Here is a 25,265-nt window from a genome sequence, read left to right as displayed (position 1 = left end):
CATTTTCTCCTGTAAGATAAAGGCATATTGAGCTGCTTTCATCCATGTTGCTCTTCAAACATTCCAGGCATTGTGGTTTTTCAAAGTGCAACTCTTGCGACACTTTAATTAGCATATTTCTGTTTTCTGGTGGTGGTCCGGGTTTGGCTTTCCATGCATTTTTCAAATCCATAGAATGTGAAAATCAAGCAAAAAACGAGACCGATACTTCAACGTGTGCATGCTGACTTTATGCAATGTTTGTTTTCATTTCAAATTTGTACAAGTATGTATTTGTGCAATCTGTTCAGACAAGATAAAAACAGGGCTGCAGGAGTGAAATGGAGTTTGTTTTTTTTTGCGACACGACGGAAAAGAGGCCAACGTGAAGCAGAAAGAGAAACAGAACCCGGAGAGTGAAAGACAAAGAAATAGAATGACTCACCTTCTCTGCTGACTGGGCCGTGCCAAAGAAAATCGGGATGAAGGCCAGCCAGACAATGCAAGTGGTGTACATGGTGAAGCCGATGGGCTTGGCTTCATTGAAGTCTTCTGGTACATCCCTGGTCTTGATGGCGTAGATGGTGCAGGTCACCATCAGCAGGATGCTGTATCCTAGCGAGCAGATGATCTGCAGGTCTGTGATGTCACACTTCAGCACGCCACGGGCCAGCATGGGGTTGATGGTCTTCTGCTCGTCGTAGTCGACGATAGTGTTCGGAGGGTCCACGGCGAACCACACCAGCACTCCCAGCAGCTGAACGCAGATCAGACTGGAGGTGATGGCGATCTGGGAGGTGGGGCTGATGAAACGCGGGGCAGTAACTGTCTGTTTGCCCTGCTCGAAGATTCGATAGATGCGGTTGGTCTTGGTGAGCAGAGCGGCGTAGCTGATACACATACCCAACCCCAGGAAGATCCTCCTGAAGGCGCACACCCCAATGTCGGGCTTGCCGATCATGAGAAACGTTATGATGTAACACAAAAAGATGCCGGTGAGCAGGACGTAGCTGAGCTCTCGGCCCGAAGCCCTCACGATGGGGGTGTCGTTGTAACGCACGAAGGTCACCACCACGAAGATGGTGGCGATGATGCCGAGCATGGCCAAGAAGACGGGTATCACCGCCCAGGGGGAGTGCCACTCCAGCTTGACGATGGGGATGGGCTGGCACGCCGTTCTGTTGGGGTTGGGTCTCATGTTGTAGGCGCACAGTTTGCAGGAGGTCTCGTCGTACTGATACTGGTAGCCGTCGCATAACTCGCAGTGCCAGCAGCACGGCATGCCCTTTACCCTCTTCTTCCTCTCTCCGGTTTTGCAGGGCAGACTGCACACGGAGATCGGCACCTCCTGCTCCCCATCTGGCCACTGAAGCTCCTCCAGCTGGGATAGAGATGACACACAGCCCAGGAAGACAGGATTAGCAAAAAGGGTTCCGCTGAAGATACCAGATATCACAAGATGGACTTGCTATGTTATGTTGCATTCATGAAATGTAATCTCTTCAACAAAAAAATATATGTGCTTATATAAACATTTGCTGCCAATTTCTTCCAGGGATGGCCTTTTCTTATACTTGAAAGTAATTCCAATCACCATGGCAACAGAGCTTACCTTACCTTTTTCCATTGAAATAAAAATAATTAAATGTGAATTGGAGAAGACATTATTTTTTAATACAGTCGCCAGTGAGGTATGAAATATGCGATGATAGGGAAAGGGGAATGGGATTTGGGATTGCAAAGTACATCTTTAGAGCTTTTTCTATTTATGATCTTGTCATTTGGAGGAAAAGCCAAGTGTACAGATGCACTGAAGGGCTATCAAACTGCCAATCCCAAAAAAGTGCCCTGAGGTGGTCTCAATATACCAGTCAACCTTTTAAATGCAATGAAGACTTTTTCCTGGATCTTAAAAATGTTTTTTAGTGCCTTAAAAAAATCCTGCAATAACACTAAGGGCTTCATTTTTAAAAAATTTATTACTAAATAAAAAAAAAAAAAGGTAATCCATGGAAAAACGCAGCATATTCCAGCATCCTTTTGACAGATTCTCACCATTATGATCTGAGCAAACCAGCAAACAAACAGAAACTGTGGAATTATTCATGTCTAGTAGCGCTATATATATATTTCTCCATAGGTTTTTTTCTCCCTCGTGCATGTTTGCAAGGTACACTTGTGCACAATGGATGTGATGCACCTGCAGATACATCCCGCTGATGGTTTTCACTCTATTCCACTGATCTACAGGTGTTAGAAATCTGCCAAGAAACGCACAAAAACCTGCCAAAAACGGTTAGAACAATGAAGATCGGAATGTGTTGGATAAACAAAGGAGCTTTTAAAATATTCAACAGTTTGTGTAAATGAGGTAGGAAATACATTCAACTCACAGGGACCGACACAATGTATAACAAGGCAACAAACACATCCAAGAAATTGAACAGACTATATTGAAGGATCATTTGGAAATGCACTTAAATCATATAATCAATAATCCTTTCACGCCTGTCTATTAAATGTGAGAAGATCTCTCACTGAACAGCAGCACTGAACTAAGATTTTTTTTTTAAATATGACCATCATTTTTCCTCTTAATTTTAGTCACGACAAACGCTTGTGAGCAGACACCTGATGGCGGCGGCAGCGGCGGTGGCGAGGACAGTCTGTCTTTATAACGCGCAGAAACCTTTGGAGGAGACCTCGTCTGGACGGAATGTTTTCACTGAATGTTACCGAGTTGTCCTGTGACCTTTTGAAGAAATGATATAGATATCATTTTCAGCTTTGTGTCCTACGCCACAGCTTTTTGTGTGACATCTTTTCCTGATTAGCTCATCCTTGAGTCATGCCGAATGATTGGTTGTGACTTTTCAAAGTGGTCTTGACCTTTAACCATAACAATCTGGTCGGGCTCGTGTTTTTTTGAGAATCGACGACCAATTCCTCAAATTAAAAGCGTTGTTGCTCGGATATTCCCTTTCACAAGAAGAGACAGACCGACAGACAAGCTGCAATAAATCACCCCTGTGGTCGTTGCTATTGCCTCTACGGAGCCCTTTAGGTGACTCCGGGCACAAATATTGCACGTCCCGAGTCCAATGACCGACACAAGCAGCACGGCTGCTTCCAAATATGGCAACTGCCAATAACTGTAGACACAGAGGTTCACCTTTGCAAAGCACAGAAACAGACACCTACACCTAAAGTGTGTTTGTGTGTGTGTGTGTGTGTGTGTGTGTGTGTGTGTGTGTGTGTGTGTGTGTGTGTGTGTGTGTGTGTGTGTGTGTACCTTATGACAAATGTGTTGTTTCTGTGGTGTCTAGATATATTATCACCTGCCATTTATCTGGGGGCATGAGGGTGTCATTTGTTATTTGGACAATGAATGGTTCTCTCTGGAAAACCTCCCAATTACACACAGCATGGAAACAGTAATGAGGCCAACAGCTCTGTTGCCATGGAGACCAGAAGCAAGATTTTTTTTTTTTTTTGGACACCTCAGACTCATATGGCTGCCATAGCATCCATTTGGATTTTTTTTATTTCTTTTGCTTTGGTTGTTAATTTTGCAGTTAATTTGAGTCTCTGTGAATTGGAACGCCGTCATGTTTTACGCTTCTTTACTGATGAGTGTAAAGTACATTGTGTCGCTGGTTCCAGGTTAACCTTTAAATTAAAAAGCTCTTTAGGAATTAGTGAATAAATAGCTCTCAAACTGTAATACACATAAATTGGACCATAGGATAAGGACATGATGCACCGATAACAAGTGCTTCGTTTGAGCGGTGATTTTCGTGCGAGACGTTATGCAAACCTTGACTTGAGTTGCAGGGGAATGTCATGTTTTTTGCAACATGAGTTACATAGGGATACCTGTGCATTCCAGTTCATGTTCTTATCATGCAGGATGAGTGATATCAAACCCATGTTTGCCTTGAAATGAAATCAGTTTTTTTATTGTCCACATGAATCACCTCAGCTCGTTCTCGTGTTGTGACAGTGAGATCTATTACAAACCAAAGCCTCGCACTTTATAAAGCAGCTCGGCAGCTCTGTGCCCACGGTGGTGGTGGTTTTTTCTTTTGGTTGTTTTCTGCTTGAATTTAAGTTATTTATAGATCATGTGACATGAGAAATCCCTTAAGCATGTTGTAAATGTTTTGTTCTGCAGTGAAATTTCCAATTAAATTAGCTTTTCACACACTTTGTTGATAAAATCATTCATTTTGGAGCTTTCATGTCGTTCATCTTTCTATCTTAGTGATGATGTGTTCTATCCCCCCCCACCGCCACCAGCCTTCCAGCCCATACTGAGGGAGAAGTGAAGAGCAATGTACAATTGTGGATTAATGTCATTGCCGGTTTTCTTTCAGTTTAAACGAAGACCTCTCACATGAAGCCGTTACTGATACGTCAATCCTGCCCTGCAATCCTTTTTCAATTCATCAAACCGATATTTAACAGTATAAAAATTACGACAGAGTAAAATTACCGCATTTTATTCTGCTTCACATACTAAAAATCCCCTGTCATTTTAATTGCACATTCTTTTCAACAGCCTCTGGGACATTTGAGAACCTTTTTTTTTTATAAAACGTTTAATTTATCAGGAGGAATTTATGCCTTTAAGCGCTAAATTAAGCACTGACTTAACTTTCTCTCTCATACCTACATTAGTGAGGATAAACATCAAATGATGTGAGTCTGAATGTGTTTTTCTGCTCGTTATCATAAGAAAATATCAAACATGAAGCATTTTTAACATTTAACACTTCTTTTAGTTGCCAAATTAAAATATTTCTTTTAGCCCCCCCCCCCCCCCCCATCAATTAGTTTGATAGCAAAACATGTCTGCACCGGCACTCCGTATTTGAGATGCAAATGATTAAAACTACTTGACACCTGAGAGATTTCAGCTTTAGAAAAACACAGAATGGGTTTCAGACTCATACATTTTTTAACACAGTCGAGCCTAGAAAGAATTTAAATGTTTCCTACCCTGAGCTGGAGGGTCTCCATCCACTGTCCTACCACCTTATACTCTGGGGTGGAGGAGTTGGTCGTCTGGAACTGGAACAGGTCATAACGTCCCGGTGCGTCGCCATTCTTGTTAAACACAACAAAGGTGCCAGCGCTGCCTGTAGAAAGTGAGAAAGAGAGAGAGAAAATACAGTGAGAGGACAGCAGGATGTGTTAGGAGCTGTCACGACAAGGTGCAGCTTATCCTCTAACAAACCAAAAACATAAATGTTAACCCCCCCCCCCCCCATGTGTCTTATTGAGCCCTGGCCAACATGCTCTAAGGAAAAGGACCTTGTGGTTTGTTTTTTTTCGAGAATGTTCCTCATAAATGAAACCTCTGAGCAGGATGACCTATATTCTGAACCTTTATAATAATCACAGCCAAGAAAACACGTCCCTCCTGACCGTTACAGCGTGTCCTCACCTGCTTCCTGTGCAGCGCCGCAGCTGCAAAAATCGCCACTGAGGGAATCTATTTTCACATGCTCTGCTCTAATATTAGAAGTGTAATAGGATTTCAAATGTGTGCATGCCTTTCCCCCTCAGTAAGTGCCTCCATAACACAGTGGACAACAACAGGACTTCTGGTGAGGATGCATAGGTCGGCCAAAGCATCATACGGTCCCCATCTGCTCCCGGTGTGCAGCAGCCTGTCTCAAGCAGAGCCCTGAATATGTCACTAATTGACTTAGAGAGGACTGCAGACACCTGAAACATTACCTCTGAGGAAAACACTTGTTTACATGTGTATCCGTGAACCCTCCTGAGCCCATCGGTGGGTCGACACACTACTGGATATTACAGATGTGCGCTTAATCTGAATGCAAAGTGTGTGTGTGCGTGTGTGCAGGGCAGCATAACAATGTCAGTTAACATCACATCGAGCGTTCGTTAATGTTGAACGGCTTTAATGGGTTAAAGTTGTCCGTTATTTTATAGATGAAGGTCTGCTTTGTTACCGTTCTGCTAAACCGGAAGAGAAATGGACGCCTTTCAAACGTCCATTCACCTTGGCGCTGCTCTCTGTGGCTCATCAGCGTGAGTGAAGATACCATTTTCGAAATGGGACAGTGAAGTCTGATGACACTTGGGATGGGGATTAAACACTTTAATAGCTCTGATATAAAAAAAATGTAGTGAAAGGACCAGAAGCATATGTCCAAGGCACTTTTGGGAGCCTGGTGTCTTTTTGTATCTAGAGCAGAGCTTTGACTTTTTGGATGTAAGGCCGCAGCACCAAGTTTTTAGCCAGAAGGGAATTTCATCTCACTCCAGTTTGATTCCAAGGACATTTGTCATTGAATGTTCTACAAAGTTTTGGGGGCAAAAGACTCTTGTAAAACAATAATGGCAGGGGAAACAAGATGAAAAAGTCACTTTCAAGAAACAAGCTATAGGGGGATTCATTTTTTCTCTCTTTGACTTTGTGGTAACATTAATGTGCCTTACTGGCACATAGGGGGGAAAAAAACACCACTCACACTAAGATTCATGATTGATCTCAAGCCACAAAAACACCTTTGTTGGATGCTTTTGGACTGTGGGAGGAAGTCAGAGCTACCCAGAGGGAAAACCTACACAAAAATCCACAGGGAGAGGACCCAAGCCTGGATGAATTATTCATACGTACCCGTGTGTCTCAGCACAGAAAAAATAAAGCGAGACGGGTGTTCAGAGTAAATTAAAGAATGGTTGTGGTAAGTGATAAAGAATGCCTCCGTACCAACACCAAAGTTAGTGGGTGGCAGCCATCGTCCTGTCAGTTCTGCCTCCGCTAAACTGACAGCAGACTTGTTGACACGGTGTATAAAGAGTTTGACAAGGTATTGATTCCCGTGAGCAAACAGCTGTGACAGGGTTACCATCCTTACTTCACGCCCCAGCACCAACATAAACACATAAACAAGACCGTCGTTTTTGTTAACGGGGACACGAGTGATTGGGCACTTCATCCTCCTCAGCTTCAGAGCAGATAATTAAGTGCGCAGACAAAAATGGTATTGAAAAAAAAAAAAAAAAGGATAAATCCTTTTGTATTTCCTGATATTTTAAAGCGGACAAAACGCTCTGCATAGACGCCTTAGTGAGAGTGATGTCTGAGATGAAAGATTTATGCATTTGCATGTGGATCTGAACTGAGACATGACAAAAGTGCACTGCTGCCGTGCTGTGCTGAAGCAGTGTGGGTGGACCGGGGATCCACTGCTGTGTTTCTCATCGCATCATTATTCTTTCCTTTTCTTTGCCTCTCACTCCTCGGCTCTGTGACTCTGGCGCAGTGGGGAGATCAACAAAGGAGGCTTATACTCCTTTTTGCTCTCAAACATTCATTAGCAGCAAAGCGCGTACATGGGATAATGTGTGAGTTCCAGTATAAATGCAATAAGGAGAAGTGAGATATGCATGAGCCGAGACACAAGGATGTTTGTTTGGCAGTTAAAATGCTTGAGAATATAATAGCGGGATAGGATGGAGCGGAGCAGATAGTGAAGGTTGACATCTTGTTATCTGCACAGGAGAAGCAGCCTTTTCTTTCTCGGTGTCACGCTGACATAAAAATGTCTCCAGAAATCGTGAAAAGTACAAGTCCAGATGTTTACTCCGACAGGACAGCTGATCATCACACACACACACACACACACACACACACACACACACACACACACACACACACACACACACACACACGGCCCTGCACTTTTGTTGGAGCCTTGAAACGGTAGCTGCACTCAGGCGATACGTATGTTCGGTTTCATTTAATGGCACCTTTAAAATCCGAGGGGCTTCTCGCCTCCAGGAAGTCTGCACGGCCGCCACAATGATAGACGGCGAGCAGCTCTTTAGCCATTAGCTTGATGGCAGAAGTTTGCTTTCAGACATTTTATATAAAGTAATTGTAAAGGTTATTCTTTCATCGCTGTTTATCTTCTTTATTTCTTAGCAGAATATTTCAAAATATTCTTCAAAGATTTCATTCACATTTTATAGAGACGACCCTTGTAACAGGAGAAAAAAAAAGATGTGTTTTTTTTTTTTAAATCTCAATTCAAAGCAGGATTGTTTTTGTGATTTTCGTAGAGACATTTATTCTCTGAGTGCACTTCTATTTGGTCCTATTAAATATGATCAATGTGTTGCTCAAGCCCATCAACTAAGTACAAAATACACACAGCAGTGAACTGTCAACGATTGAATGCAATTTTAAAAGCAAGATATTTGTTGCATTCATGATATAATTCTAATGATTTTCTATATTTTCTTGCTCTACACAAATCCCAGGAAAAGCAAGTCCATTAATGACTTGATGAAGTGCTGTCTGTGCAGCCGGGGCCTTATATGTAGCCCCATAACCTCCACTGTTAATACGCATCATTACCGTCGTCCTACCCTATTAAAACCGCATCAGAAAACACATCAGTGCACTGGGTAACATGCTCCTGCATGATGATTAATACAGGCATGGTTGTTTGTTTTCAACTTATCCCACATGTACATTAATAATGTTTGTTATTTATGAGATTTATGAAAAAATGACTTCAAAAGGAAAGAGTGGACTTCATAGACAACAGTAGACAAGTGAAAAGAAAATCTCCAAAGTAGGGAGAAAAATTCTGAGGCTTTCTTCTTGCCTTTGAATCTGTCAGATTTTTTTTGATGAATTCTGAAGGGGGATTTCAAAATTCTATGTCCATCACGATTAAGTGGCAGACTGCACACGCTGATGTCAAGAAATGATTCATAAAGGATCAAATGTCAATAAATCATTGAAGAAAAGTCTCTAACTGAGTGTCTAACTATTCAAGGAAACTTTATTGGACTTTCCAGTCTGTGAATCTTTATAACTGCATTGGTCTGCAGTTTGCTTTATTCCATATTTGATTTTTTTTTTTTTTTTGTGGGGTAAATATACAAAGCGTTCTGGAAAAAAATAAATATCAAATAAAAAAAATCGGTTGAAGTTTTGCTGAACGTTTCTGTTCATTTCAAAGCTTTTATTTTACCCAGAATGCTGTTTGAATGGATAATCAATGGCTGACGCACACGAGCACATTTGTCATGACAAACGTTTCTTAGTTCCCATTTGCTTTTCTTCCTCCACTCATTCCTGCATTTCAAATGACTTGATATGAATAGCTATAACCATTAATTGTTAAGTATCTTCCATATAATTTTTTTTTGTATGGGACTTAATTATGTAGAGCTTCAAGTACCGTCTGACCTGTAATATATCACCCTTGATTAGGATACATGGGAACTTATTTATCACGTTGAAACTGAGATGACTCTACTAGCGTATCTAAATATTAATTCTTCCCTAAACTAGGGGTTTAATTGACTTTATGAACTCACGTGGATTCGGTGGGTTAAAAATGCATTCAAGGTATCTAAAAATTAAACGGCTGATTGGATTTGCTTTGTGTAGTTTGAGGCGCATGAAAAATAAAGTTACATCATTTTGTTGGTTTTAAACTTTTAGCAATTATTTCTGACTAATCGGTAAAAAAACAAACAAACAGAGAATCTGTTAAACATGATAAAAAACATTTCATCCAATCAGTAAATAATGGGCAGTGTCTCTGCTGCTGAAGTGTTGGCCTTTCGTGGAACGGGGCTACATTCAACTGACACACACACACACACACACACACACACACACACACACACACACACACACACACACACACACACACACACACACACACACACACACACACAATAATAATGTAGAGCAGTCAGCATTCACCAAACTAACTGGTGAATCCCGCCATCGACTGCTCTTCCCACCCTCCGACACATCGGTCTCACCCACAAACTGCTTTTTGTGTTCTCCCAGCTTCTGGAGCAGAATCACGTCACGGCTGCCTGACGCTGAGCGACGATCCCGACTTTAAAACCAAACCTGTGAGCGTCGTCCTGCGAGTGTGTTCGCGTTAGAGCGTGAACATCCTCCACACACTCAGCAGAAACTCCCGGCAGCTCTGACTCAAGAGTGGGGGCTGCCTACCGTCCCACAGGATGACATCATCCCCGGGGGGAGGTTGTGTCAGTCCATGAGGAGGGGGATTACTGATATAATCAAAGCTGGTGGAGGACAAGCTTAATTACTGGATGTGTCAAACGTATATACTCGTCCCAAATGTTTGGTGTTCATGTTTTTGGTGTTGATTTCTCAATTATGTGTCATTGATTTTGTGAATAATTGAATGAAGATAGTCATTAAAAGTGGATCAGAACAAGCCATAGGGTTTTATTCTAATAGGAAACAAACCACCCAAGCAAATTTACATATAAATGCAATGGTGCGATTTTAAATCCCATAGGTGCACTGCTCTAATGTGAGGTTTATTCTATTATCTCCACAAGACATATGTCTATCCTCTGAAACAGAACTATTAACCCTGCCTTCATTGAGGAGCCTGCACAATTGCTTAAGTAAAATCAACATTATATTTCTCATCCACTCACCGTTGAAGCTGGTGTTGCGTATATACTTCAGCAGCGTCTTCCCTTCAGCTGACTCCATTTGTGGACAAATGCCAGGATGATCAGGACACAAGTCCTTCTGCATGTTGTGCAGAGCGTGGGCCATGGCATAAACTGCGTCAATCACAAACTGCACCTTCCCTTCCTGCTCATACTTGGAGTCGATCCCGATGCGCTCCTGGCCTAAAGGGAGGAGAAAGGATAAGGAGAGTTACAGTCGAATGCACGATCGAGTATTAGTCATTACAGCCCCTCAGCAAACGCGTATCGTCTGCAGCTTCATTTTTATTCCTCTGTTTACCAATCACAGCCAGTTAGTCCTGCTTTGGATTCTGCAGAAAATTCCACCTGAAGGTACAATGTGGCGTAAGGAAATAAGAACACACGTAACAGACGCATTCCGTTCCCGACTGGAAAGCGTTGGCACTGAACTATGAGATACTGTATCTGACAAAAAAACAGACTGACTGGATTACTGCAGTGTATTCAAAGTGACAGAATGCTAAGAACGTATCTCACAGGTCCCATCTGCAAAGTGATGAAGATCACTATGAACTTTAGCAACATGCTGTTCTACAGTGACTTCCTGCTCTTTTATGTTCTCCTCCCAGTGCACTGCCCTTTCACAATGGGCTGCTGCAAAGGTTTATCCTCACGCTGCCACTACACCACTTGAATATGTAATGCACATCCTTCTGCTTGGATCTTTACTCTTGTTAGAATTAATATTGAATTAGGTTTTTTTTTTAAACTTCAGGTAGACTGTAGCTGCATTTCAAAGAGTTAAAATTATAACAACAAAGACGTTACCATTACTTTTGATGATCACCCCTCATCACCATCACGCTCATCATCATCATTATCGCTGTAATTTTAATATTCAAGCTCCCAAATAAACGAGGATGCATCACCATCAAGACGATGATACAGAAAGCTGAAAGATAATTTTCTCCTCAAGTGATGGCTGCGGGAAAATTCGCATGGAGAGCACGGCGGAGGAGCAAATTATGTCAATAGGAAACATACAAGAACATGGGAGCCTCGCGTCGAGAGGTCAAAAGGGATCTGAGCTGACATTTCAGCCAATTTCTCAGAACTTAACACACATCACCGGCTTCACAAAACCTTTTTTTTTTTTTTAGCTTTGCAGCGTTCTGCATTAGGTGCTAAATGCTCAGTCTTTCAAAACAGGAGCCTCAAACATGCACATTTGTGTTTTGACATTCAGAAATATAACTTCAAGTACAGACAAGATCGAATAGAAAGCAAAGTTGTATATTCAGAGGCGATGAAGAGAAGATAAAAGCCATTTACAGGCAGTATGCGGGGCTTACTAAGTGGATGAGCATCGTCCTGTCCCGTCTTTGACACATGACAAGAGACAACAAACAGATTATAAAGGAAATGCTTCAGCAAACAGTAATTTGTGTCACACAGCCATTACCGTCGTCACGTATGCAGGCATGATTATGCAGCATCCCCCACCACAGGCATCATCCTGGTGGATAAAAAATTCAGCGCGATGCCTGTCACACCATTGCTAGGCAGAATTTAGGTAATAAGAGCATGCATCACCGTTAACAATGACACTATCATTAATGTTACAAACCTACACACACACACGCGAACACACACACACACACACACACACACACACACACACAAATATCACCTTCTGTCACTTTCACTGCTTCCAACCTAAATTAAGTGTACTGTCTCTATGGCATGGAGGTGCTGTGCTGCCAAGGTGACTGGGTTGGGAAGAAATAGAAAGAATATGGGATGTAAGAGTTACAGGGCATTTGCCACAGGAGCAGACATTCAGCAACTGTAGTATGACTAAGACACGTGGTGCATTATTATTCTATTAATAAACCCTGCCTGTCCTGCTCCCACTGGGTGAAACACCTGGTGTTCGACTCTGGCTGTGCTGCAAACAAGATTCTTCAAATTAATACCTTAAAATAGACAATCTGCTGCCGCTGGTTCAAACCAAAAAAAGTCATGTTTTCATTGCATGAACCTAACGGGGTGCTAATATGTTCTGCTTTGTGTAAACAAATGTTTACCTGTGCATTTACGGCTATCCTCCTTCTTCGAGGCGCTGAGGAGCCTGCAGTCGAAGTTCTCCTCCCAGAACTCGGCAAACCACACGTTCCTGCGATTGTTCTCCAAGGTGAGCGCAGTGAAGTATTCATCAAACCCTGGGAAAAAAAGAAGAAGAAGAAGGAATGGGGTCAGGAAATCAGTTCTGGATCAATTATCAACTGATTCGAACATGGACAAAATGATGCAGAACTTCTTCAGTAGTAGAGTGGTGGTGGTGTGTGGTGTTAGCCGCTAGGTGTTGGAAGCACACCAGCAAAAACTACTTCATCAAAATTTGACCACAGCGGTTCCTCTTCCTCTCACACCCCATGGAACTTTAATCACTTCTTTCATCTAGGAAATTACATTAATTAAAGAGCAGGATGCATAATAAATAATGACAGGATTGTAAGTGGTGCTGCAGCCGCTGGCGCCCGAGGCTGCGAGATCCTGTAGGTGCAGAACAGATCCTCTTCATTTCATAAAACCCATTACCACATAGCTGGGTGGAAAGCATGGTTTAAAGGGTTCAAAGCTAATTTCAAAAAAATGTTTATGTGCCTGTATGAAGCATGAACATGAGAAGAATGGGAAAAAAGAAAAGAAAAAAAGAAAGCATGCGTGTTGAAATCTGCTCTGTTCTTTAGTGAAACTTTACCACCGATGTGGGTCATGAAATGGAGCTGGGGCAAAAAAAAAACCTTGCTGCAAGATTTATGGTGTAGTTTCCTTCCTTCATGTCACAGAAAAATAATTTTCTCTCTTGAGAATGATCTGTTCCTATTATTACTCTGTCATATATGCTAAGGCCGGCAGGGGCAATGATGACTGAATTACTTAATGATTGTCTTGAAACACCATCAACGTATTATTAGAAGTCATGATATAGTCATCATATACTGGCCCGACGGTATATTTATGGCAAATGCAGTGGAATAATATCCTTGCTTGTCCTTTTTTGTGAGTGGGTTTATCCAAGCTATAGTTTCTAAGATATATTATCGCTCAAGCACTTAACATATAGTGATATCTAATATTTCTTTAGAGTGTGGTAATAATAATCAAAAACTCCCATACTTCATAATCAAAATTACATTAGTGCTTTTTTTCCCCTCAGACTCCTCATTTTCTAATCCTTTTAGCAATAACACAGCAGAGACTAGAAAAACTATTTTCTCTCTGTCTCCAGCTTCAGCTTGTTTCTACAAAGCTGGTTTGGATGAGGTTTTAAATGAGATAGGTAAAAATAATGAATAAAAAAAAAAAAAAACCCACAAAAAAAGCAAAACTGTTTCCATTCTTGAATTTTAATATAGATGATAGCGGCTGTTTTTTTTTTTTTGTCCAAACTGACTTTGTGTAATCATGTGCAACCCAAAAACGGTCTTCTTCTCAAGTCGTTCTCCCCAAATGTAGAAAATAGGCAGCTGTGTAAAAATAAATGAGGCGAAAAAGGGAGCTTATATATATAAAGGGAACCAAAGCTCCTCTTTTAAATACAGTGAATGTCTCAGGTGTGACTTCATCTAAATATGCGGAGTGTTGTTAAGGGTGCAAAGTGACAGCACCAAACGTGATGCGTCGCTTTATCCTTGAAGGTTGCTGCACAGGTTTATCACAATCACGCTTGATGCGTCTCCTCAGCAACGTAGACGATTTGTTTTAGCCAAATGTTTCGTTGAGAAGGTCGTGACCTTACCATCGTGAAGATCTATTCACCAACCAAACAGTGTGGCTTTTCTAAATGTAACCAAGTCTTTTTTGTTACCCAACATTTTTTGTTTAAAACAATAAATTAGTGCGCAATTCAGCTCTTGAGGTGTTGAAGAAAAGTGTGACTGAAAGCTCAATGAAATGATGTTGCCTTAAGTGAAAGTCCAATGTCCAGAGACTAACACGTGTTTCTGTCCCTTTACTACTGTTTCAGGAAATCTTAAAGAATCTTAAAGAACCAGAGACCTTCATAAAAACCCCAAACAAAACTGAGGTCAACTTTTCCCTGGAGATTATGAACTTTAGCCGTCACAGCAAATAGTTTTATTCCATATTTGTGTTTAAAGATCAAAGTCAGTGAGCAATATATCGACAAACAGTCAGAACCTCAACTCTAAATGAATACAGTATTTTCCCCACTATAAGGCGCACTGGATTATAAGGCGCACCTTCAATGAATGCTCTATTTTAAAGAAAAAATTCATGCATAAAGTACGCAGGATTATAAAGCGCACTGGATTATAAAACATACTGGATTATAAAATGCATCTGAGAACTCATCTTCAATGAATGGTCTATTTTAAAACTTTTTTCAAATATAAGGCACATTGGATTATAAGAAATTGTGAAAATTAAAGTCTTTTAGGTGCGCATTATAGTGCGGAAAATACTGATGAAACGGTGGGAAGGTTTCCCTCCAGTCATCAAGAAAAAATAATTATGGGATCTTCATTCTATTGTTTTAATAATATGCAACAACAGTAAGTGGTCACATTTCGGTCCATTAGTGAACATAAAGGAATATTTAATATCAGACTTCTGATTCACCTGGTAACTGAAACATCCCTCCAAATGAAGGCTAATGCTGCTGTAACTGTAAAATGAGATTATCTGCTCCTAAGTGACTTTTACTGCATTTTTATTTCAATACTGTTTTATTTTTTGTCTTGTATTTAAACAAGGGTACACAATTAAGTCTGGAAAGCCTACAGTGAGCTCTCAGCGTCGGCACCGGTACCTTCGATGGAGGAGCGTTTTGGCAGTATGGTGATCGCTCCCACGGCTGCGTCCTCAAACTGGTGGATGGCGCTGCTCTTGGCTCCCCAGCTGTCAGAACCAATCCACAGGAAATGGCCCACCTGATTGGCTCTCTTGGTGGCATTGAGAATTCCTCTGCAAGGACATTTGTGTGTGTGTGAATTCGGAGAGAGCATAAGAGACGTGTGCCATCCAGTATCTGGTAAACAAAAGCACGGCGGGCCTGAAGATGATGTTTAGGGCTCATATTCATGCAGTTTATGTCATTAGAGAAGAGGGGAAAGGAGAGATAAGTATTCATATTTTCATATTTTTGTCTCCTTTTTCCCTTTTACATTTCAATGATGAATCCAGTTCCGTGTTATTCATTCTGAATTTGCATACACTCAATGTTTGATTCCATGTTTCTTTACACCGCTTTTCCATGCGCCGTTGTAAATGAAACAATATCGCTCTAGCGTTGTTGTGATCTGTTTTCCTACACTTTTCCTCCAAGGCATGCTCGTGTTTGCGTTGCGTGTTTGTTTATAAAAATGGTAAATCTGAGCCTCCAGCCTATCTTCGGGAGCTGCTACTCGGAGATTAAAGACCTCAATGTGGCAAGGCATCAACGTGCCTGAGCAACAGGGATGAAGCCAAAATGTGTTGTTGCTTCCTCACCGTATGTCTTCTTCATTGGCAAAGATGATGACTGCCCGCGAGTGCTGCGTTTCCAGCAGCTGTTGGATGGCTTTGTCATAATCCTCCAGCTTGGGGTTGTGGGGAATTTTCAAAGACTGGGCGATGCAGATCCCACCTTTTTTAATGGGAAAGGAGTGAGAAATGATAAGGCCTCTAGGATGATCTCAACCATTCATTCACTCACCCCGTTCACACAAATATAGATGCACACAGGAAAAAAAAAGAAAAAAAAAGCTTGGGGTTACAATGGTTGCTTTTTTTTTTTCCTATGGAAATGAAAAACATTTAAAAGCAATTGTACGACTTTGATGATGCTGTCATGCGTGCAGTAGAGTCTAAATAATAGTCTTACGGTGCATACATTTACATTTTGGCAATAATCTGAAAATCACAACAGCGTGCAATACAACAGTCTCAACCGCTCCCTGTGACTGAGCCCCAGAATCATTTCAGAGTGAAGCATTGGAAGCAAAACTGCTATAAAAAAAAATAAAATAAAATGAACGCTCCACTTCAACCGCGACACCAAGCTACAGATTTCATATTATGGATTTGTGGGAATCCAACAGCTCGTCATTGACTTTTCATTTGAAGTCGATACTAAACATCTCCGATTGCAGCCTGAACCAATCAGATGAGAGAGACAGAGCAAACAAAAAGGGATTTAATGCTGACAATAAATCATTTTCAGGCAGGTCCCCACTAATGAGTTCAAACAGGATGTAGGGGACTGATTGCTTCGCTGCTTTGCCAAATATTTGATTTTTGGCGGGGTATATTACTACAACTGGCTTTTGGAAGTTTCTAGCTATTGTTTTCTTCAGGCTTGTACTCGACGGCTCTACCCGGGTGTGGTGGTAATTAAAGGTATGGAGGACGAGCTAACCTTTGAGACGCCGTGTGAGAGAACATCATACCGAGGTCTGCACTTGTTTTCTGAGTCAACAGCAAAGCTCTACCCAAACCAATTAAAAATTTCTCCCACTCAAGCATTTTAATGGCCAACCCAATAACCTTTTTCCGTGTGTGTGTGTCATCTTGAGCAGAGCAGGCACATGGAATGGAAGGACCAGGCTAATTACCGCTCTCCTTAGACTCGTTACTTTGATATAAACAGATTTTAGTGGGCAGATCATACATCCGACACATACAGCTGGACCTCCTCTCAGCTACTATTCTGGTGTCAGCAGGCAGATTCAGGACTAAACAGAAGCATTTGGGGTCTAGAAAATGTCCTCGATGATGGTTTCACTTCTTGTAGGTCTCCATGGAGCTGAAGCTCTGTCTCAGCAGTTAATTTCACTTAATTTTACCTAGAAAGCTTATGGTAAGACCCTCTCCCTGGTGTCTGCAGGAGAGTCTGTCACTGTATAATATCTGATTGTGGAGTATTAGTAGCAGCTGTCATTTTCAGGTATTAAACACACATTAGTTCCACAGAGGAAAAAAAAGGACATCAGTCTTTTTGTTGTGTTTTTTTTTTAACTGAGAAGTCTCATGAAAACGCGTCAACTCCATTATGAAACCGGGAAAAGCACTTAGAGCGTGTCTAACTCCGACAAGGCCAACAGTCCATTCTTCTACAATATGCAAATCTGCGAGTACAACCACTGTACGTATGGATATATTTGTAAAAGCGTTAGAATTATACCACAGTGTGGTCGTACGCAGCTGAAGTATGTGGCTCGGCTCTCAATCATCACTTATGAAGCACTAGGAGTGAGTGGCAGGATTTGCTGAGACTATTATTTCGCTGTATAAGAGGTATTTGAAAAGTGGGTTTCCAGCCTTATGAAGGGCGTCAGGTCAGACTGGAGTCAGTTCTATCTAGAATCTGTCCAGAGTTGGTTTCCATCTCCAGCTGCGTGCGGTTGAGTTGATGTGCATCACGTCTCCAGAGCTACGAGGGAAGCTTTGTGCTTCGGTTTCACCCATCAAACAGTCAGTGTGTTTCTTTTAAATGCAGTTTTTTGTTGTTGTTGTTGTTGTTGTTGTCCATGTGGCTCTTTTTTTACACATCCTGTTCAGTGCAGGACTGCAGCGCATTCAATCCTCCCCGCCGTTCTATATAAATGCAATGAAGGTGTAATGAGGCGTCTGTTTTGTTCCACCTCTAGTAGCAACAGCAATGAATCTGAGGCAGAAAGATGGGATGGGCTCAGACGTTGTGACCATGTATTATTTTGTGTGTAGCCCACAGCATTAAGATTTAAAATGCAGTTAGTAGCAGTTAGTAGGTAATTTAAGAAGAAGAAATTATGATGTGTTCAAACAGGGGAGCTGGTACGAGGTTTTGGAGCTCCTGAGCACCTGAATGGGGGGGTGAGATGAGCTGCCATGTCAAAGGGAAGGAGCTGAATGTTTATTAGTGACAAGTCATTTTCTCGTTTATTGGTTTTCGTTATGATAGTTGCAAAATATCTCTGTGTATGGCTACAGATCTAGACCCGCAACCCAATCCTACCGACCGAAAGAGGAGAAATAATTTGTATATCCACTTAATTTTGCATCCTGATATTAATGAGTTCTTCAGTGGCCCAACGCCACACCGTTCCACTTGTGCGGTTAAAATCCAGCCCGTAATTTTTTATGTTATCCTGCTAAAAAAAAAAACCAACCCACACAAACTAGCAAAATCTTTTCAATTTAAAAGAAAAGAAAAAAAAACCCTGCAGTCTTGCGTGAAGAATTATAATAGTATAACAGACTCGGACAGAGATATATTATAGGTCACAACAGTCGATAATATAGAGACCGCAGGAGCCACTGATGAAGATAAAAAGCATTTGGAGCATATCCCATCTTCAGAAAGAGAGAGAGAGCTGCACGTGTTTAAGAGTATTCTACAGGCAGAGGGCGGGCAGCTAAATTACTGAATGCCTGCAGAATAAGGCTGTCAGTCAGCAGGCGGTCAGTCAGGCAGGCAGACAGGCCAGGACAGGCACGATGAGAGTGTGTTTTTATATCTGCACTTCAAGTGTGTGTGTGTGTGTGTGTGTGTGTGTGTGTGTGTGTGTGTGTGTGTGCCATGGGTCACACCGTCTTCAGCAATCTAGCAGGCATTGTTTGGACTTAAAAGAGTCCACACTTGAACAGTGGCTTTAAAGAATAACTGTGTGTCTTAGCTGAAGATATCTGCTGTGAAAGAGACGAATGCCAGGCTCCGGAGTAAAAGAGTTTCGCTCTTGAAGACAGCGGGATTATATTGATAGAGTCCTGGTATTGATAGAGTTCATTAAAGCAGCGCCGTCCAATCCTAATTCAGGTTCTTAGTCAGTGTGGAAGCTAAAGAGAATAGAAAGAAAATTGTGTTTGCCTATAAATGTTGTATGATGTTTTTCCCGAGCCCATGCGATAACATGTAGAGATTCATGATCAGGATGGTTAAATCAGGGCTCTGGAAGTTCTTTGGGTATCCGTGTGAACGCCATAAGTCAAGAGCTGCTTAAATTATTTATCCTCACTGCCCTCCTTTCTGAAAACGCACACACATGTTGAGGAATCCACTTTTTTTTTTGCCATTTTTTGCTTAGCGAGATACAAATCCCTTTAAATTAGAGGCTCGTGATGGATTTGACCCCCACCACCCCAACCCTTCCCATCTGCCAATTCAAGACCTTCCCAGCCAAAAAACCCTCCAGGGGATCCATAACGCCGCAATTATATTTATCACCTCGACATTCACGAGTCAGACCCGCTTCTCCTGGCCTTGAACACGTGGGAGCACATCAGAATGGGCTGACACGCAGTTAACATACATATTCTACATATATGTGCCTTTCCATATCCTCAGTGCCTTTCCACCGTCACTGTGGGATTTGACAATGTCAAAGGGTCATACACAAATATCATGGCCTACTTACAATGTTTGCGGACGAACCAGGCTTCCTCCTCAGCCATCATCTCATTTATTTTTTTTATTCCCTGAGAATGAGCGCTATATTTTACTCGTGTTCTTTTTCCCACTCCCAAAAACCTTCAGTCTAGATCTAAGAAGGCATCGTGTTGGCAACAAGCTGCAATCAATTCAGCAGTGATACCATGTGGGTGGGTTTTTTTTTTGTTTTTTTTTTTCCTCAAATGCAAGTCTTTCTATCAAATGGGAAAACTGAACTCCGTTACTTTGGCCTGACTCCAGTGAGACAAGTGTAAAATACACACAAGATCAATCTCTGCCAACTTCACCTGGAGCCAGGATGAAGGTGCACATTGGAACAGCGCCTAAACAGGGAAGGGAAGGCAGAGCAACAGCAACAACAAAAAAATAAAAAATAAAAAAAAAGAAATCAATATAGGCTGACCATCTATCCAGTTCCAGCTTGGGGTAATGGGTAGCCATATTGCATTAGTCTGCTAGAAGGTTCCTCTTGAAGTGGTGATGCGAGAATTCTACTAATGCATCTGACATTTCGCTGCAACCAAGCTGGGGAAGCTGCAAAAAAAAAGAAATCTCAAGGCCTCCCGGATCAACTTGCATCTATACTAAAACATTCATCCAACAGTGTTGTTGTTGTTGTTGTTTAGTCAAATAATATCTGCAAAAAATGAATACGCATTTAATCTACTCACAACACACTTTTCCCACAAATATTCTCTCTTTTTTCCATTTTCACAAAGATGTGTGATCGTTCCATTCATTCTATTTCAGGCGGCCCTGGTGCAGACCCAGATTTGCCATTACACAATTAATACATTAGAGGAAATAAATCCCGTTTTGTGTGTGAATACAAAATATTTCAAAGCCATGCAGCACAGTGACACCAGCATAAGTCAACATCAACAATGTCTTCCACTTTCACATTGCATGTGTCGTAATAATATCAATGTGTTGACTGCTCCTAGGATAAGAAATGTAGCATCTGAGAAAAAAACAACACTGGTTAATGCGGGATATAAGATGAAATTATACTTCCAAAGTAACCCGCAACGTTTCTCCCTATGTGTTCCTATGCATGCTGCTTTCTTTCAATCAATGCAAACTGCAAGGTCACAAAAAGCTCCTTATAGTTTCGAACGTGTGATCACGCTGGACACAAACGCACAAAAGATGAAATATTCATGCCTACTGGACTTCTGATCAATGCCCTTGGGATATCATTAGCTTTCCTCATTTTTAAGGTTTCCGTGCTTTAGTGCATTAGAAAAGGAAGAGATCACTCCCAGCAGATGTAGGAAAATCAGTGGGAGCCATAGAGGGTGAGGTGAGAAGCATCACAGTACTTCCTCCTTGTTGTTGTGAGATGCTATCATGGATCGTGGTCGTTCCCACAGCTCTTCGCCTCTTTAAATGATGCTTTTCACAAAGACAAAAAAAAGAAAGAAGCAATTCTGAACACACAGCTATTACCACCTTGTGTGCATTAAAAAAAAAACCTGACTGCATTGTATCGTCAACATTTATCCGAATAGAAATACTGCAGCATTTCTGCAATACCAGTCTCTAAAGCGGCGCTCTACAGCAGAGTTAACCACATCATTTAGATAGCAGACCCCATTGTTGTGTAGCAACTGGGCCTCTGCTGGTAACAACCACTGCTGATTCACATGCATCACCACATGCCCACAACAGCGTCAATGTGGAAAAAAGCTGGTGAGTCAAGCATGTGCACAATTTTCAGCCCAGTTGCAGCCAAAGCCACCAAAACCTCATCTGAATGCAAATACATGATGTAAGTACTCTTCAAGATCTTCATTCTAACCTTTTCAAAACCCAAATGTAAACCTTAAGTAGCTGTTAAGGCTGGGGAAAAAAAGGATCATTGCCACTTTAAACAATCATCATTAATGCGACATTACAGGAGCCAGCAAACAAGACTGATAGCCGGTGAGCTAATTGCCTGTTTTCTAGAGTCTAGACCCCTCTGCGGTTCGTGTATCTCTGTTTAATCGTATAGTTTCAAAGAAAAATGAAACATTTACTGAAGAAGCCCAACTTTTTTTTTTGCAGACTAAATATCTCACTAAATATTTAAAATTGGGCTGCTTTCCACAGACAATCCTGCTAACCTCAAAAGCTGACTTACCATCATTACCAAGCAACATTCTCATAAGCAGGAAAAATAGTTTTGAGTGAAAAAGAAAAAGAAAAAGCAGAGAGTAGAACCAGGCTCATGTCTGCCAAATGACCAGCTGCCAGTTTGTGATCTCTGTTGGCTGAAGAGAATGCATTAGATATTCTCAAACGATTCCCCGGCTCAGCGTGCGTGCAGCACGAAGCTGAAATAATTAAATTTAAAAAACAGTGACGTGGGTTCAGTGAGGCTCATTATTGTGACGTGGCGTCCGCTCTCCAAGTGGCTTCCTTACATTTCTAGCAGCCCTGCACAGCACTACAGATCATCATCCAGCAAAAGCATTCATAATGAGCTGCAAACCACATGCATGCAAACATGGAAACAAACAAAAATAATGTACAGGTACTCCTCAACATACGAACGTTCGACTTACAAACATTCAGAGATATGAGCATATCTCCTCTTAAGCTCATGCTGCAGTACTGTAGAGTGGATTGTCAACATCAACAGCTGATTCTGGCTGTTGTTGGTGGATACACTTAAAATTGGTGGAGATAAGACGAACTCTTATTCGGTTTTTTTACCTTTCACATCTGTGAATATTAAAACCAGGTACTTATTTGGTATATTGAGTGTGGCAGCAAAGAAAATAATCTCCAAGAACTGGATTAAGCCTAGTGCCTCATCTCTGGAGAACTGGTGTGATGTAATTTCCAAAAAGTCATGTAATGGAAAGGCTTACCTATTCACTGAGGCTTCAAAAGACTAAATTTGAAGAATTTTAGAGAGATTGGAGAAGAAATATCTCCCAGAGATTCTCTTCCTTTATTTAATGTACTTTAAACGCATTTATTTCTATTCTGTTGTTACTATTAACTGAATAACACCCCTTGTTCTGTTCTGCTATTGTTTTTATGTTCTGTATTTTTGAAAAAAAATAAGTGTCTTTTGAAGGGGGTTTTTTTTCCTCAAGAATTCAATTATAAGGAGCAAAAGTTTACTGTTAACTAATTTGAATTCAAAGCTATCACCTGAATGTTATATTATTATTTATTGTACAGTAACTTAATATTATGTGCTTTTAACAGTTTTCTAGTGATTTTACTATTCCAATATTTGTGTTGGGCAGGTGAAATAACTTTGTTTTTTATGTATTCATTTTAAAAACTTTTTTTTTGAAAACCGACATATAATCGAGAACAACTTAACTCCAAACAACCTTTACCTTTATTCTATTTCATTATGTCTTGTTTTTATGTCCTGTAACAGTTTCTGGTGAATCCTAGGAAATAGTAATTTAGTATTAAAGTAATTGCCACTCATTCGTGTCACCTGTGTCGCTACAGCCACCTGCTGTCCATCTCCACTCAGGCTCAGCCCTACTTAAGCTCTGCTCTGACCTCAGTTCACTTCAACTCTCCACATTTCCTGGTGTTTTTGTGATTTTTCGTGCTGCTCTGTTTCTTTAATGATCTTTTGAAACCCGTTGTAGGATTTTTTCCTTGTTTGAATAAATTATGAACGTGAACTTCTCCCCTAGTGTTCTGCATGTGGTTCCTAACCTTATAACAATAATGACATTTAAATGACTTCAAATGCCGATTATGGATAGAAATTCGATAAATAACGATTTACGGACAATTCAGCTTATGAGAACAACCTCTCAGAAACAATTGTGTTTGTATGTTGAAGACTACCAGTATTGTACCAAAACTTATTTTTACTGTCCATCACTGGTCACCTTTCTTTACCTGCTTCTTTGGAGAGCTGTGTGAAGGCCTCAACGCCCTTCTCCCCATAGCTGCCTTCTGATGCAACCGTAGAGACGTACGTCCAGCCCAGGGCTCGGATGATGTCCACGATGGCCTGGGCTTGAAATGAGTCCGGGGGGACGACTCGTGAGAAGAAGTCATAGCGCCTGTCATCGCTCAGCTCCGGGGCTGTTGACGCATAACTGATCTGAGGGATCTAGAAAAGGAAGAGGGAACATTTTTCTGGTGTTGTATCATACAAGTTAGACTAGGTGAATTGATTAAAGAAGTAGTTTCCATGGCATTTAAGTCGTGCTATATTTTTTGCTAGTGACCACTCAGTGCAAAATGTCACATGGTTGGTGCAAAGATGAATAGCGCTCATTATTGTGTAATTTTCTGACGTTAAACAAAAAGGCATATTGGAAAATGAGTTATCTTGTTGAGCGTGACAAGAGAAAATGAAGAAAACAGTGATGCAGCACATGAGAATTCACAGTCCCAGGTTTTGTGTCATCATTTTGTTGTATTTATCAAGATAAAAAAAACACTATTCCTTTTCTTGTCAAGAGAAATTCCCTTTAACAGTTTAACTTGCGAACAACTGTAGCAGTAAATCAAGTAGTTTACTGTATTTTAGTCTGTGTTTACATGGATCCCATTAAAACAAGAAAATCTGTCCCTTTTTAATTAATGAAGAGATTTTTTTTTGACTGAAAGCACAGATGGTGCCCATCGATCAACTATTTTGCCACTCACACACCCAGATGAAGGTTGACGTTCAACAAAAAAAAGAAAAACATTCATATTTTTTATATTATTCTTGCGAAATTAATTCAGAGTTTGAAGCAAGAAATATGTTGTGAAAAGTCTTTTTGTTCAGGGAACAAAAAAGTACTAGATGATGAATTTTGCTGAATCAATTTGGAAAATTCCACAGTTAGAGATGTTAGAAATCTTTTTTTATTGACAATGTCATTGTGGGATTTGTCAAATCAGTAAAGGTCAGGGTAAACATTGTACCTGCTTTGCAATGGATTTTCTTTTTATAGGAAAGTAAAGGCATGACTGAAAGTATTCCATCTCTGATGGGCTGACTGATTTTTGTCAGCTAAACCCGCCACTAATCTGGACTCCTCAGAGAGAATGTGACATGAACATCAGAACTGATTGCTTATAAAGTCAAAGGAAATATGTAATTAGATGTAAAGTATCAGAGGATGATGCAAATTGTGAGCTGATTAGCTCGAGCTCTTTTTTTTTTTTCTAACAAGGATGAAAAATCCCAGAGCTTTATTGTGTTTCAAACAGACGTACGACTAAAACGAAAACAGACTAAGAAAATAACAGAGTGAAGTTTTTTTACTTTGTTGTTTCCCAAAGAAACAGTCAACATGCCAGCTGCTATCTAACTAGCTTATTAGCTGACTTTTGCACAGTGGATGTTTTAGCTATAAACAAAAATTGGCCGGAGGTTAAATTTGTGTGAATG

At 40.9% G+C, this 25,265-nt stretch overlaps 1 protein-coding gene across 2 annotated transcripts in view; it reads right to left on the bottom strand.

The window, feature by feature from the left end:
• Positions 1–25,265, bottom strand: part of LOC137605713 (metabotropic glutamate receptor 7-like) — a 64,560-nt gene that overhangs the window by 10,742 nt on the left and 28,553 nt on the right. For both annotated transcript variants that reach the window (XM_068330420.1, XM_068330427.1), the window contains exons 3-9: positions 23,774–23,990; positions 15,988–16,123; positions 15,308–15,462; positions 12,558–12,692; positions 10,471–10,671; positions 4,981–5,120; positions 425–1,360 (exon numbers count right to left, since the gene is read on the bottom strand). In XM_068330420.1, the coding sequence (XP_068186521.1) occupies positions 425–1,360; positions 4,981–5,120; positions 10,471–10,671; positions 12,558–12,692; positions 15,308–15,462; positions 15,988–16,123; positions 23,774–23,990 (1,920 nt within the window). The remainder of the gene's footprint in view (positions 1–424; positions 1,361–4,980; positions 5,121–10,470; positions 10,672–12,557; positions 12,693–15,307; positions 15,463–15,987; positions 16,124–23,773; positions 23,991–25,265) is intronic.

This window comes from Antennarius striatus, chromosome 2 (assembly GCF_040054535.1).
Source record: "Antennarius striatus isolate MH-2024 chromosome 2, ASM4005453v1, whole genome shotgun sequence".
Taxonomy (NCBI): Eukaryota; Metazoa; Chordata; class Actinopteri; order Lophiiformes; family Antennariidae; genus Antennarius; species Antennarius striatus.
Note: the sequence above shows the minus strand (reverse complement) of the source record. Positions and strands in the feature narration are given on the sequence as shown.